This window comes from Balaenoptera musculus, chromosome 5, assembly GCF_009873245.2.
Source record: "Balaenoptera musculus isolate JJ_BM4_2016_0621 chromosome 5, mBalMus1.pri.v3, whole genome shotgun sequence".
NCBI classification, from domain to species: domain Eukaryota; kingdom Metazoa; phylum Chordata; class Mammalia; order Artiodactyla; family Balaenopteridae; genus Balaenoptera; species Balaenoptera musculus.
The window spans coordinates 34,579,486-34,594,649 of NC_045789.1; the positions used below are offsets into that span (position 1 = coordinate 34,579,486).

The following is a 15,164-nucleotide window of genomic DNA, read 5'->3' on the forward strand; positions in this document are numbered from 1 at the left end:
ATGAGTGTGAGTGTGCGCACATGTGTGTGCGCGCGCGTGTGCGCAGGAGAGGGTGTCGGGGAGGCTGCCGCAGAGGCTCCTTTGTGGAGCCACGTGCCAGTTCAGAGCCAGCTTGGCGCCTCCCGTTGCTGGTTCCACGAGGACCCCTAGCTCTTCTTCACAGTCCGTACATCTCTGTCCCCCGCCGCCGCCCCTACTTTCCTCGGTGGCCGCCCCGCTCCAGCCTTCAGGTGCTGGCAGCCGCCTGCCGGGTGGCGGCTCCCAGGCCCCCGGAGCCCCGCGCAGGTGAAGGTGAGCGCCGCAGCGCCGATGTTGGCGCTCAAGGGTGGGAGGGAGGAAGGGCCGAGATGGAAAGGGCGTGCTGCCCTTTGCAGCTGGCGCTGGGAGCAGCCTGGTCTGCAGCATTGTTACCTGAGGCAGCGGCCGCGCCCCGCCCCGCGCCGCCCTGCCCCCTCGCGGCCCCGAGCAGCCAGGGCTGCAGTGACCCGGGAGGAGGCGACGGCGCTGGGAGACCGCGGGCGGCCGGGAGAGAGGAGCGCGCTCTGGGAGCGCCGGCCGCGGGTGAGTGAGTCGCGCTGCCCAGGCAGGGCGATCGCTGCTCGGGTGCTCCCGGGGACCGAGACTCCTCGGCTCCGGAGGGCCGGGGGCGGGGATCCGTCAGGAACGAGGGCTGTGGCACTGAATCTCGGCTGCCTTCGAGCCTCACCGGGAAGGCTGGGGAGGTTTGAGCTCCCCCGACTTTGGCGGCTGCACTCCCTGGGCCGCAGAGGACAGCCATCCGTCCTTTGAGGGGAAGACGCGCGCGTCCCGGGCCGCCTCCGGGTTAAACCTGGGCCGGCTGATTTAGCTTTAGCTGCCAGGACTTTTGGCTAAACTGAGCTCCCACTTGATCCCCGCCCGTCCAAGAGCGCGCAAGTGGGGGCGCCCGCGCCGGGTCCCTGGCCAGCGGGGGAGCCACGACTTGCCCCTCCTGACTGTGGTGCGGGGCTGGCCAGGACCGCGTCCGGGTGATACGGACCGAGGACAAGGCGGTACTCGCTCTGGCACGTTCGCTCTGCCCGTGCGAAGTTCAGCTTAGAAGTTGAGCCCTGCGCTTGTGGAAGTTGAGGGAGGAAGTGGGTGGGCTGGCGGGTCACCTCCAGCCTCTGCGGTGCCCCAGCTCGGGGACAACGGGCTCTCGGTTTAATCCTCCGCCCAAACACCAGGAGTCTCCCCTCTGTGTTTTTCTCGCCGGCTTTTCCCCGCTCCTTTTGGCTGCTCCGCACTGCGGCCGTGAGGCTCTCTACCCCCGCGCTCGGGACCCGGACCCCAGACGTGGGGAGGTGTCGCCGCGGAGGTTCGAGGAGGGGGCGGGGCCCGCAAACTGGGAGATCCCCCTTTCGCTTCAAGCACAGTGATACCTTCCCTAGTGAGCCCCCCACTCCGCTTGGAGGAGCCAGGTTCGGCGGCCCCCGCGAAGGGGGCGGGGCCTCGGGGATCCGCGGGGGAGGCGGCGGCCCTCGAGGCGAGGGGCGGGGCCGGCGATCCCTGCGGGGCTCCGGGAGGGGCGAGCTAGTGCGGCTGCTGCTCCACTAGCTTCTGCCTGAGGACGCGCGCGTGCTCGGTGCCCGCGGGAGGTAGTGGGTCCCGCCGTGCCCCGGCGTCCGCCCCGTGGACCCGCGTGTCCTCGCGCGGCAGGCGGCGGCCCCTCCCCGGCGCGCGCCTCGGCCCCGCCGCGGAGCCTGCGCGGCGCGTGTGGGCGTCTGTCTGGGCCGCGCACCGGCGCCCGCTCTCTCACCCCTTCCGCAGCCGCCCAGATAAGGACGCGCTGGGGCTGGCGGCCCGCGGACTCCCCGGGGACTCGGACGGACGCGGCGCCCTCCGAGCCTTTCGTGCGGCCGAGCCGGTGGCGCTTTGGTGAGTGGCTGGGGCGGGACGCGGGCCGAGGGTTGGGGGCGGAAGGACGCGGTGGACCGCCCGCCACTGCAGAGACCTAGGGAACTGTTGGGCGTCCAGACTGCGAAAGAAATCGGGCCCCCGGTGTCCCCCACGCCGAGTGTCTTCAGGACCCACGAGTCCGTTTTCGAACAGCTGTTTGCACAGAAACTGCGCCTGCTGTTCGGCCGTCTGTGACCCCCTCTCGTCTATTGACCCACAGTTGTCTTCCTGGAGTTAGTCGCAAGCGCTTCCTTTCCTCTCTCTAGAGCATCCTTTGGCACCCGTTTGCTTTGTTTGGGGACACTGAGAGAAGCTGAAAATGCACATTCAGAAGCAGGCGTTTTTTCCTCTGCTCCCAGGGTGTTGCGCTCGGGGGTATCTGTGGACTGTTTATGTTGTGCGGCGGCAGATTAAACGCGCGGACTGGAAACATCTTGGGTTCTTCCACTGCTGGCGAGAGTGCCAAGGTGAAGAGCTGGATGTTGCCAGCTCTGGTTCGACTGTGGGGTTGACATGCTGTGTTTAATAATCCAGAAAGATTTTGAAAGATAGGTGGTGGGGGAAGAGCCTGTCGCCAGTGAGTTGGTGGAGAGCAAAAGCTCCATATTTTAACATGGCCTGTCCCTTCCCCACCCTCTCTTCTCCCCCCAGTAAAATAGGGCCGTGCGTTCCTCTGCCTCTCTTCCACACCCGGCTTGCTCTGCCCCCGTTTGTCATCAGAAGGGTGTGGGCCAGCCTTTCCTGATCCCACCTCATCTGTGACACATGTCAGGAATCAAGGGGAAAGGTTTTTCTGGTGTGGCGTTTACTTCTGATTATTGTTGACCTAGGGGGTGAGTGACCAGCTGAGCAACAAGGCCCCACCAACCGTTTTTCAGGAGAGCTCTGAGCCCTAAACGGGCTTTCAGAAACATGTTTTCCTCCTAAATACACTGTGAAATGAAGCATACTTGCTCTTTTCTTCCCTCCCACCCACTCCCTTGAAGAGAACAGAGCTTCAACGATGTTTCTGACACCAAGAGCAAAGTAATCCTGGCTATTTAGGCAAGAGAGTTTAGGAAGGGCCACAGGGCTTCTTTGAAGACCCTTATTCTCCTTCTCATTCTAAGACTTTTTGCTTGCTGATCAGCTAAAGCCTAGGTACATGGTCACAGCATCCCCTTATTAAAAATCCACACAGATGGGAGATGCTCAGCTGAGCCAGTAGCCTCCCCAGGAGGGGCCTTCACTGGGACTTACCCCCAGTGGGTCATGATTAGCGCCCAGGGGACTCAAAGAGAAGTTCTCATCTTCAGAGACTTACTGTGACAGCTGTACAGTTTACTCAGGGCTGGGCATTTGTCAACCTTAGCAGCCATCCCCCCTGCTGCTGAGGTCCCCAACCTGTAGGTGAGATGTTAAATACAAGCCTGTCTCTGTTTGCCCTGGGGAGATTGATGGGACACTTGACATTTTCCAGATAGAGCCTAAGGCTAATTCCATTGTCCTTGCCGGCAACTGCCCGCTGTGTGAAACAGCCGTCTTTGGGGCTGCTGCATCACCTATGTTCTCCTAGCATATTTGGAGAGTATGCGTTTGCATCTTTACTGCGGACAGTACCATAGTAAATTGAATATTCTTTGTGTATCCTCTGTTTTAATATCTCGTGAGACTGTGGAAAGGGTTAGAATGTGTGTCTGCACTCTCTTTTTCCTGCCATCTCTTTGACATTGGAAATCCTGGCCCAAGGGGGAAACCCTATCAAAGCCCTATTGAGGCTTGTAGTAAAAGCATTAGCATCTTAGCTAATCATTGCTGGAGAACTCATTCATTAGAAGCTGTTGGGGGCCTAGGATCCTTGTCTGTTACCCTGGGAAAAAATTAGCCAGACAACATACCAGGAACAATGTTGTAAATTTTCTTTTGTTCCTTTAACTTTCTAAAATAACATTCTTTCTCAAGAGGGGACAGTGGTTAGAATCCTGCTGATGCATAGCTAACGCCTGTCACTTTTTACTTTGACAAGCTTTAATCTGGTACTTCCTCTGCAAAACAGACTAGACTCAAAAGGACTCACATGCTTTGGGGCTTTGGTATTAGAAGACGGTGTTGCACGACCTCCGAGGGCATAGTCTTTTTCACTCTTCATTAGTATCTCTGCATTTGCTCTGTGAGGTTTAATGGCACAGCTGTGCATATACTAACGCAGCACTGAATGAGTTATTGCTTTCTAGGATGGAGACTTTTTTAGCTTATCACCATTCTTAACAGGGATAATCTATAAACAAGTCAGCATATCTGGAATTGGAGGTGAATTGGAGGATTAGCAATTCTTCTATACATGAGATATTTCATGTACAGAAGTATTTTAAAATATGTAAGGATAAACTGCCAAGATTACCTGTACAGTCTTGAGAAAAGAAGAGTTCAGATATAACTATAAACTGTAATTGACAGTGAGTCATTTGCTTTAGGGATGCCAACTATGAAAACAGCCTAGTTATGCCCCTAATGATAATTACGAAAACTCCTTTTAAAAGCTAGTTGCATCTCAAGTGAGCTGTAAGTTGGTTTGGATAAATATTTTCAGTTTTACTTTCTAAAAAATTATCCCATGATGACACTGCACAACACTGTGAATGTACTTAATGCCACTGATGTACACTTAAAAGTGGTTAAAATGCTAAAAAAAAATTATCCAGCAAATAGTTGGAAATGCTATTTTCTACCCATACATAATTCTCAGAACTTAAATATTTAAATGTTTTATAAAAACATTTGTTCTTGTAATGTAGAGATAACTTAATATACAATCACTGAGTATTGAAAAGGGACAGAGCTCACAAACCTAGTAACTTAGAAAGCAGAGGATGGAAATATTAAAGGTATGTTTCTAGTAGCCAAGGGTAACCTAGTGTTTTACTTATAAACCCAATACATATTTTAAAGCAAATGTAGTGCCTGTGAAAATAAAGAGAAATCGTATGTACCTGTGACACCAGTTGTTGTTAATAATGGCTAACTATGTACCATCTTGGTAAGGGTGTACACGTATGAGCTCATTTATTCGCGTACAAACCAATGGAATGGTATATGCTTATAGTATAGAGGAGGATGCTGCAACATAGGTTAGATAACCTACCTCACCCCAGGTTGCACACCTAAAGAAGTAGCAGAACTGGGATCTGAGGAAAAGCAGTCTGTTTTTGGAGTCTCCCCTCTTACTCCCGAGGCAGTCCTGCCTTTTATGTATGATTCTGTATAAAAGATTTAATAATATTTGAATTAGTGATATCAGACCATTTACTCCTGTAGAATTCTGCATTGTTTGATGAAGATGTGTAACTGTGAGCTTTGAACAGTAATGCTGTAGAAGGATAATTCCTCTCAGAAGTCCAGAAGTCCACATGACCCTTTACGACCTAGACGAAACAGCCCCCTTTTCACACACCCAAATAGTTGGGGTGCTCATTCCGCAAGCCTACACGGGGCCCCGTGTTCTACATCTCCACTTACCTGTCCTCACATCTGAAGAACTGTAGTTATTTTGACCCCTGTTTTTACATCAGGTCCACAACAAATGAACAAAAACGAACATTTAAAGGTCAATAAAAATACGAGCCACCAAGATAAGTCAGTGACCGAGTGGCTAAGGGGTAGCCGTGTGGCAGGTGTGATTCGGGCAGCATCCCCTTGTGTGTGTGTGTCTCCTCTGCTGATAGCATCACAGAAGAAGCAGAAGAGACACTGAGAAGTTCTGGTGGTTTCCAGAGAGTTAAGCTCCAGACAGCTTAACCAGAACCCAAAACGATCGCATCGCAAGTGACGATGGAGGTCAGTGCCAACCTCCTAATTTTACAAATGAGAAACTCCAAATCTAGTGAGGCAAAATGCCTTTTCTAAAATTGCAAGCAGTAAAGCTTGATTTAGAGCTGGAACCTTTTATCTTCATGTCCGGTGTTCTTTTCTCTGTTTGCGGGGGAGCAGCATCACCAAGTGTAGGGAGAAGACGATGGCACTGACTCCGGGGGAAGGAGTTTGGCCATTATTTTATCATCCCCGAGTGCCCTGCCTATTATGTGCAAGGTGGAGGATGCCCTTTGACCCACTGATGGGTAGGGGACATGTCCGTACGGGAAAAAGACAGAGTCACTAGGGCTGCAGCCATTTGGGTCATTTCCCCAGGGGTTGGGGATCCACTGCCCAAAGAAAACGAGCCAGTTAATGAACAAGTAGCTTGTTCAGAAAGTGAGCAATACTTGCTGAACCTATTGCAGGTTCTTGGTAAATATGTGTTTTATTGATGAATGGAAGGTTTCCAAGTTGGATTTATTGCTGCTGCTTTGGCAGCATTTCCAGGTAGTAAAATTTGGTTCACATTTAGAAAAGTATTAGTCCCTTTTAGTTCTCCTTTGGATGTGTGGCCCCTCATTGATTTTAATATCCAACTACTCTGGGAGGACTGGCGCTGGCCTCGGAAGGGAGTCGCTAGTATAGCAGTGTTTTCCTGCACTGATTTTAAAGTTGTTTTATCTTTGCAGGTCTGGAAGATGACACACAACGCAGTTGCCTTTGCTCTGGCGGCAGACTAGCGGGAGGAAAAGTATGACACAAATTTGATGTCGGTGTCTGCTTCCCCAAGGTCAAGAAATTATCTCCTTAGAAGGCAACAGTACTATGCATGTTATGAATTGTGTCTCCTTGGTCAGTGATAAAGGAAATGGGAATATTGCCACGACAGCTGGATTCATGATTGGGCAGACGCCGCCACCGCCACCTCCTCCTCCGCCCCCTCCACCTCCACCATGCCCATACTCAGGGGAAGGGTTTCCTCCCTCTCCTCCCCCTCCCCCTCCCCCTCCACTGCCTGGGGGGCCTCCGGTCCCCCCTCCCGCCCCAGGACTACCCCCAACCTCTCACCTGAACGGCTACAGCCACCTCGGTAAGAAAAAGCGGATCAGAAGCTTTTTCTGGAAAACCATTCCAGAGGAGCAAGTTCGTGGCAAAACCAACATCTGGACCTTGGCAGCCAGGCAGCAGCATCACTACCAAATTGATACAAAGAGCATCGAGGAGCTGTTTGGGCAGCAAGAAAACACCACCATCTCTTCCCCTTCTGGGAGAGGAGGGCCTTTAAATTCGTCCTTCAGGGAGGGCAGAGAAGAGGTAAGAATGGTCCACGGAGGGATGGCTCTCCCCACACCGCACTGTTTTGAGTTTGGGGACGTGTGTACATTCCAAACCTGCTAGAATCACTGAGAAATAAGATAATGCAAGTGAACGTGCTTTGGAAATGATGAGCTTGAGCTGAGTAGCAAAAAAGTGTGAGAGGCATGCAAGCCGTATCCTGGCAGACATCCCAGAGGATGGTGACCTCATGCAGGGAACATGCTATCTGGAGGCCTTGCTCCTGGCCTCCCGGCAGCGCCTTGCCTCCAGCACATCTGCCTGGTTTCCCCTGGTGGAGCAGTTCTGCTGAAGCCCTGTATTATGAGTCGCCATTGAAACAAAAACCTGAGCTCCTGAACTCAGTTACCTGAGATTAACTGGGGGTTTCTGAGACAAAGTGCCTTTTATTAAATAACATCATTAAATAGTGTACATCCTTAGATTTTTATCTTTATTTTTCCCTCCAGCTTTCTTTCCACAAGTGTTGTGAGGAGGCCTTCGTTCTTCGAATCTCTGAATTAAGTGTTGGCCATTGTGGAACAGATTCCAGAGAGCCAAAGCATAAAGCTATTTTCAGATAGACTTTCTACAAAGCACATTTCCAGTGAACAGGAACTGTGTTACTTTGAGGAAAGTATAAAGCTAGCAAGTTAGGACTTCCCTAGCGGTCCAGTGGTTAAGACTTCGCCTTCCAATGCAGGGAGTGCGGGTTCGATCCCTGGTCGGGGAGCTAAGATCCCATGTGCCTCGTGGCCAAAAAACCAAAACAAAAAAACCCAGAAGCAATATTGTAACAAATTCAATAAAGACTTTAAAAATGGTCCACATCGAAAAAATCTTTAAAAAAAAATAAATAAAGCTAGCAAGTTATAAGAAGGTAAGTGAAAGCATGGCTTCAGAGCTTCAGGTCACCGAACATCACAGAAACTGAGTCAAAAATTACATTTGTAAGTACTCTCTGGTTAGAAACATGAAAGTAATTAAGAAACCTCTATTTGCTAGAAGAAATAATTAGGAAACCGGGGTTCAAAGAAAAGAATGCTGTCCCCCCCACCAAAAAAAAGGGCAACAGAAATGCATCATTTTTTAATCTGTTGTAAAGGAGCAGAGAAAATAGGTCAAAGATAGAGCTGACTAGATAAGAGAGTGGGCAGGCAGGGCTCTGGAATGAAGTAGCAGCTCTCTGCATTACTGAATTCTTGAGCTGACAGTATTGACCTCTTTTCTCTGTCTGGCTCAGGAATTCACTTGGGGGCCCCTGAAGCTGGCAGTATGGTCCCCTGTTGAAATAGCCAAGAGTCTATTTATTATAAAATGTGGAGAACCCTAGGACTAGAATTAGGTGTAAGCTGTGAGATGATTTGAGAGGAAGTCTTCAGGACATCCTTAGTGCCCTCCTGTGCTGAACCTGGCTTTCCCTGCTCTTTCCTTTATGCAAAGGCCTTTTATTTCTCAGTGCATCCTTTCAGTATCAGAAGGAGCAAGAAGTCATTTCCTTAGTACACTGGCCTCTGCCCCAGCTTCCAGCAGAGACTCCTTGCTGGACAGTAGGTCATGCTCACCATTGTTTCCTAGCTCTACTTACTGGCCTTAAAGCATTTTAAAGGAAAGAGTGGATGGGTGCGTGGAGACGGAGCTCATGTCTCAGGAAAGCCCCTGTCACACACAGAAGGGGGTCTGGCTGATTACGCTCCTGGGGAGGCAGCTGACCAGGTTAGAGTGGGCAGTGTCCTTTATAAACTGGAGACATTTATTTGGCCAGTGATAGTTCAGGGGGCTGTGTGGAACTTGCTGCTTTCTGTTAGTGACTTCAAGAGGGCTTAAGACCCACTGATGGAAGGAAGTGGCAGGGTGTGTGGCATCTTTTCCCACCTATGGCAGAAGCAGAGACGTCCATTTCTTAGGCCAGATCTAAAATTCAGGTAAAAAGAATCTTTCTTTTTGCCTCTCTCCCCCCTAGATACATTTCTTTACTCTTTTTGTTTGTTTGTTTTTCTTTAACTTAAAAAAAAGAAAAAACCTGAAACTGAACAATTATTTTTTAAATGGTGGTAAAATATACATAACATAACATTCACCCTCTTAACAATTTGTAAGCGTACAGTTCAGTGGCACAGAAACATCCACATTGTTGGAAGGCTGCCATCACTATCCATCCACGGAATCCTATGCATCTCGCAGAACTGAAATGCTGCTCCCCATTCCCCCCCTCCCCCCAGCCCCTGGAAGCCACCCTTCTACTTTCTGTCTCTATGAACCTGAGTACTCTAGGTACCTCACACAGTATCTGTCTTTTTATTTTTTTTAAAGGAACCATTTAAGAGTTTCAGAAGAGTTGTGTTTTTTTTTTTGGCCGCGTGGCATGTGGGATCTTAGCTCCCTAACCAGGGATTGAACCCACACCCCCTGCATTGGAAGAGCGGAGTCTTAACCACTAGACTGTCCGGGAAGTCCCAGTATTTGTCTTTTGGTGACTGGACTGTTTTACTCAGCATAATGTCCTCAAGGTTCATCCATGTTGTAGCATGCACCAGAATTTTAAGGCTGAATAATATTCCATTGTATGTATATACCACATTCTGTTTATCCAGTCATTTGTTGATGGACACTTGGGTTGCTTCCACCTTTTGGCTTTTGTGAATAATGCTGCTATGAATGATGGGTGTGCAGATATCTTTAACACATGTAGGTGCTAATCTGCAAGATAGCAGTCTAGAAAGAAAAATTAAATCGCCATGACTGTGTATCATAAGATAATCTAACTCTTCAACTTCTCAGTACTCAGGTAGGATAAGTAGTGTAGGTGGATGGATTTAAGGGCAGATTGGATAATATTGTCACATCACAGACGGTTACCCAGAATTAGTTTCCATTTTTCATGCTATCTCCAACATGGCTAGAAGTATTATATATACTTTTTTTTTTTTTGGTAAAAGAATATAGTACATGCTGTTTTCTTCCCTCATTAGATTTTCTTTAAAGAAGTTACAACGCAGCAGAATGATAGTCTAACATGGACCAGTAATAAATCTTCCAATTCACTCTGTAGAAAGTGGAATCCAGGGTTGAAACTGTGTGGACTGGAGGAAACATACATAGCATGTTTGGCCGAGGGACCCATCCTGAGCCTAGAAATGTGGCCTTCCCATCTGCTGCCACACAGCTCATAATTCTGAAGGCTCAAAACATGCCACGGATCAGATTATGTTCCCTTGAAATGTAATAACCTCCTACAGAAATGGCCTGCCATTATGCGGTTGGCTCCGGCTTTAAAGGGCTTATAAAGCACTACAAATAAGTTCCATTATACTACGAAGGAAGAAGTTACTGGGAGACAGGGAAGAGCTGGGTTTGGGAATGGCTGAATTTAGGGAGAACAACATCTAAAATAGTAAATTAGAACATAGTAAAGGGGGGAAAAGGTTTTGAAATACTATCTTTGTATCTTCGCTAGACGAAAATTAACTTGAAGCTACAGATGTTACAATAATAAACTTTAGTAAAGTAATTAGAAATAACAAAGGGTGTTACCGGGGATAATAATAAAGAGGTTCAACTCAAACTCCACCTTCTTTTCCGAGTTTGGTGATCTCACGTTTGAGAAGCCCCCATCCATCTGCTAGCGCTGCTCTTCAGCCCCTCGGAGCTGGTTAGTTGGGGCTACCCTTGTCTCCCTACAGAATCTGAAATGCTCTCAAGGCAAGGACAGCCCTAGCCATTTGGTATCCTCCAAAGAAGGTAAACTGAACTGACAGAACTGAACCAAGGGAGCAAAGGGGCTATCTTATAAGGTATCAGTATGATAAGTCAAAATAGGGGTTCACAGAGAAAACACAATAATATGAATAGGGTCTAAGGACATAATGTGAAACCTGGCAACTATAGTTGATAACACTGTATTCTGTAATTGAAATTTGCTAAAAGAGTAGAACTTAATTGTTCTCACCAAAAAGTAAATAAATAAGTAAATAAATATGTGAGGTGATGGAGGGAATGTATACAAGTATATAGTGTATACATATATCAAATCACCATGATGTGCACCTTAAATATCTTACAGTTTTATTTGTCAGTTATACCTCCATAAAACTGAAATTTAAAAATGAAAAAGAAAATGCAAACATTGAAACACTTGAGGTCATTCACTATGGTGTCTGTGGTAATATTACAATTAGTGTTAGTTAATTATACCACATAAGAAATAATTAAAATTGCTTATTAGAAAAAGAGAGGACAGGAAAGAGAGAGGAAGGAAGGAAGATTGGTTTTTCTAAGTTTATGAAAAGGAATGTTATTCTCCCACACAGTAATTCAGGTATCAGTCATTCTTTGTCAACTTTTGTTATGGTCCCAGAATGTTCTAGAATTCTGAGACATGCTCAGTTGAGAACTATAGAACTAGATAGAGTATTTGAAAGGGGAAAAAAAGCTTCAACTGGACTATCATTTTTTTCCTCAGAGCTGGGGGAGGGACATTTCCCAATGAATAGCCAACCAAAAATAAAAAAAGAATGAAAAACCATCAAAACCCCAAAGCTAAGTCTATATTAGTGGATACAGGAAGATTTTTTAAATAATTGCTTTTCAGGTTTGACATAGGATTGAAATAACTACTATTTAGTGTTACTTAAGTAGGTAAGGAAGCCTCCTTTGACAAATGGAAGCTAAAGTGATTTAAGAATTTCTTCTTCCACCTTAAGGATATTACGCTAAATGAAATAAACCAGTCACCAAAGGACAAATACTGTATGATTTCACTTATATGAAGTACCCAGAGTAGTCAGATTCACCGAGACAGAAAGTAGAATGGTGGCTGCCAGGGGGTGGGGAGGGGCAGTGGGGAGTTAGTGTTTAATGGGGACAGCGTTTCAGTTTTGCAAGATGAAGGGTTCTGGAGGCGGATGGTGGTGATGATTCCACAACAGTGTGAATGTACCTATTGCCACTGAACTGTACACTTAAAAACTGTTAAGATGGTAACTGTTATGTGTGTTTTACCACAACTAAAAAAGAAAAGTTCCTTCTTCCTTTAACGAATATGGGAGGCAGATTTTGTGGTGGATGGATGAGAGTGCAAGAATTGCAGAAGAAGAAAAGGAGGAGAGCTTATTTGGAGGTTTGAACAGGTGGGGCTGGGGGTGTAGCCATTCACATGCTTCTCTGAGCACGCAGCACTGCTGTTTCCGCGCCTCAGAGGGATCTGAGCAGCCCCACCGCCTGGCAGCCTGTGGGGAGACTGTTACGAGAGCGGGTGGGACGTCTTTAGGGTGGATGAGCTGAGCACATCGCCTGACGTCTTTGCTCCCCTGTTCACCAGGGATGGTGTAACTCTTGGGTGGGCCTTTAATGGGACAGGTCATGAGCTCTGTACATGCTGAGTACACCCGCCTCAGCAGGCCTGCGGTGTCCAGAAGAGTAGATACGGATTGATTGAACTGGTGGGGAGGGAGGGGCCAGGTCAGTTCACCCCTGTTCCCAGGGTTGTTTGTCTCCGCCTGTGCAGTCCGAGAGGCGTGCGCTCCTGGGAGTGACTCAAAAGCACCTCTAGCCGCTCTCGCTTGGGCGTCTGAACTGCCGGCAAGCCTTTGGGAAGTAAGATAAGCTAATTTACACATGTAGTGATAACCCTCTTTAAAGGACTGTGTAATAACACCGCTTTAGAAGGCTGAGTGTGATGCCCTCTGAGAGCAGACTGCCCGTGCACTGGGCAGAGCTGAGGATGCCCGGAGAGAAGGGCACTGTCCCTGCAGTGTTATCAACTGTCTCATTTTCCTGTGGTTTGGAGGAGGCGCTGGGCTTTGTTTTCCCCCTTAACACTGCTCAGCGATGGCCCGCCCAGGTTTTCCCTTAGGAGTATTGCTGGATTCCCTTAAATTAGTGACCAGTTTCCTCGCTGGTGACACAGCTGCTGCCCCAGGCGTGGCCCCCTGTGCTCCCCGCGGCCTGAGCTCCACTCCCTGCCTGAGCTCCACCCCCTGCCTGAGCTCCACTCCCGGCGGCCGTCTCAGCTGGTGAGAATGTGAGTCCTGGCCTTTGTCCCACAGACACAACTCTGGGGTCACCAGGGGCCTCGGCCAGGCCCCGTGGATGGCTCTCTGCAGATCTGCCCCCATTCCCAGAGAAGCATCCCAATGTGGATACTGGGCTGGTGGGGAACCTTCCCTACTTCTCTGTTTTCCTATATCCACAGCAATATTGAAAGTCCCAGGAACTAGAGTGAACAGGAACCAGAGAGACCCTGGGGCATTTCAGTTCAGTATTGCTTTGGGGAAGGTATAAAATGACATCTCTGAGGCTCAGTTTCTGTATGTGTCAAATAGGAACAATAACAGTAATTTCTCCACCACTTTTCCAGCAATAATAGCTATGGATCTAGGCTGAGGATACAGAGTCCCAGAGGGTTGAGGGGTGAAGAGGATGAGGGTGGGGCTTGGGTGTGGAGGCTGGGAGGGTGCTGCCGTCAAGGGTTAAATGTAGCAGGAGGTGGTAATTTAATGAAAAAATATAAAAAGTTTTTCCCCCGTTCTGGATAGAAGTGAGTGCAGAGAAAGCTCTTCGGATATACATATATAGCCAGATCAGTGCACATGCTCCTACTTTTTAATTTGTGAATTATAATAAGCACATAGTTTCTGTCTTAAATTTAGATTCCTCTCTTTGGTAAAAGCTTTCCTCTTAAAGGATGTTAAGTTTGACAGGTTTTATTCTCACCCTTTCTTTCCCCTCTCCTCTCCCCTCCCTTTACACTGAACTTGAACTGTAATCCGTGGGTAGGATTCCAATAAGGAGCCTGTCCTTTTAGCTTGGGAGTTTAGTTTATAACTGGCAGGTGATTGTGTTAACACGAAATAAACCCCTAGGACAGTAAATAATGTGATTGTTTAAGATTAGTCTTCAAAAGAAGGCAACCATACTCTTGTAAAAATTTAACCTTCTAGCCAGGAAGTCCCATTAACTTTGGTTAACAGTCTTGCTGCCTCTTATAAACTTAGAAGCAGGCCCGGAGATCAGGAATTTAATCTGAAACCTGATTCTTTTTTGTTCACAGTGAATCACATACTTTTGGAAAGAAAGAGCCTTATAACAACATTCCTATTTAGCTTGTCTCCCTTTTCCAAAAAACAAATGGGGAAAATTGCGGACTTTTAAGTTTATCTTTCTTCCATGTATCCTGGATATTTACTTCCAAAGAAATGGCTTCTGTATTTAACAATACCCACCCCCTGAAAAAAGATTCTGTCTAAATTTTAGTCTGATAAAACCCTTCCAAATTATTACAGTAGTTCTCCCTTATCTGTGGGGGATACGTTCCAAGACCCCCAGAGGATGCCTGAAACCGTGGATAGTACCAAACCCTATATATACAGGTGGTCCCATGATGGTTCAGCTTAAGATTTTTCTCCTTTATGATGGTGTGAGAGCAATAGGCATACAGTAGAAGCCGTTCTTGGAATTTTGAGTTTTGATCTTTCCCGGCTAGCCATTTGCGGTACAGCCCCTCTTGTGATGCTGGGTAACGGTGGTGCAGCAGCTCCCATCAGCCATGCGATCACAAGGGCAAACAATCGATACACTGACAGACATTCTGTTTTCCACTTTCAGTACAGTGTCCCATTAATTACGTGAGCTGTTCAACACTTTATTATAAAATAGGCTTTGTGTTAGATGATTTTGCCTAACTGTAGGCTAATGTAAAGGTTCTGAACACATTTAAAGTAGGCTGGGCTAAGCTGTGATGTTCGGTAGGTTAGGTGTGTTAAATGCATTTTTCAGTATTTTCAATTTACGGTGGGTTTATCTGGACATAAGTCAAAGAAGATCTGTACTGTGTTTTTTCCTATACATATGCAACTATGATAAAGTTTAATTTATCAGTTAGGCACAGTAAGAGATTAACAACAGTAAGGAATAATAAAATAGACCAACTATAATGTCAGCGAACAAAAATGGATCAGCTGATCTAAGAAAGATGGAAAATTTTATTCGAGCCAAATTGAGGATTATAACCCGGGAACAGCCTCTCAGAAAGCTCTGAGAACTGTTCCGCCCATTAGAGGTCAAAGCACAGTTGTATAAATTTTTGAGACAGAGGACTGTGC

At 47.5% G+C, this 15,164-nt stretch overlaps 1 protein-coding gene across 8 annotated transcripts in view; it reads left to right on the top strand.

Moving 5' to 3' along the window:
- The first annotated feature begins 496 nt into the window (after positions 1-496).
- The window catches only part of FHDC1 (FH2 domain containing 1), a 40,286-nt gene continuing 25,618 nt past the window's right edge, over positions 497-15,164 (top strand). For 2 of the 8 annotated variants that reach the window (XR_005020053.1, XM_036853503.1), the window contains exons 1-3: positions 1,553-1,896; positions 5,466-5,730; positions 6,438-7,062. Coding sequence is in view for 7 of the 8 variants with exons in the window: in XM_036853503.1 (XP_036709398.1) it covers positions 6,574-7,062 (489 nt within the window). In the remaining variant the exon portion in view is untranslated. Of the gene's footprint in view, positions 562-1,552; positions 1,897-5,211; positions 5,731-6,437; positions 7,063-15,164 lie in introns of those variants that run through there. The other 6 variants (XM_036853505.1, XM_036853506.1, XM_036853504.1 and 3 more) reach the window with 6 other exon arrangements.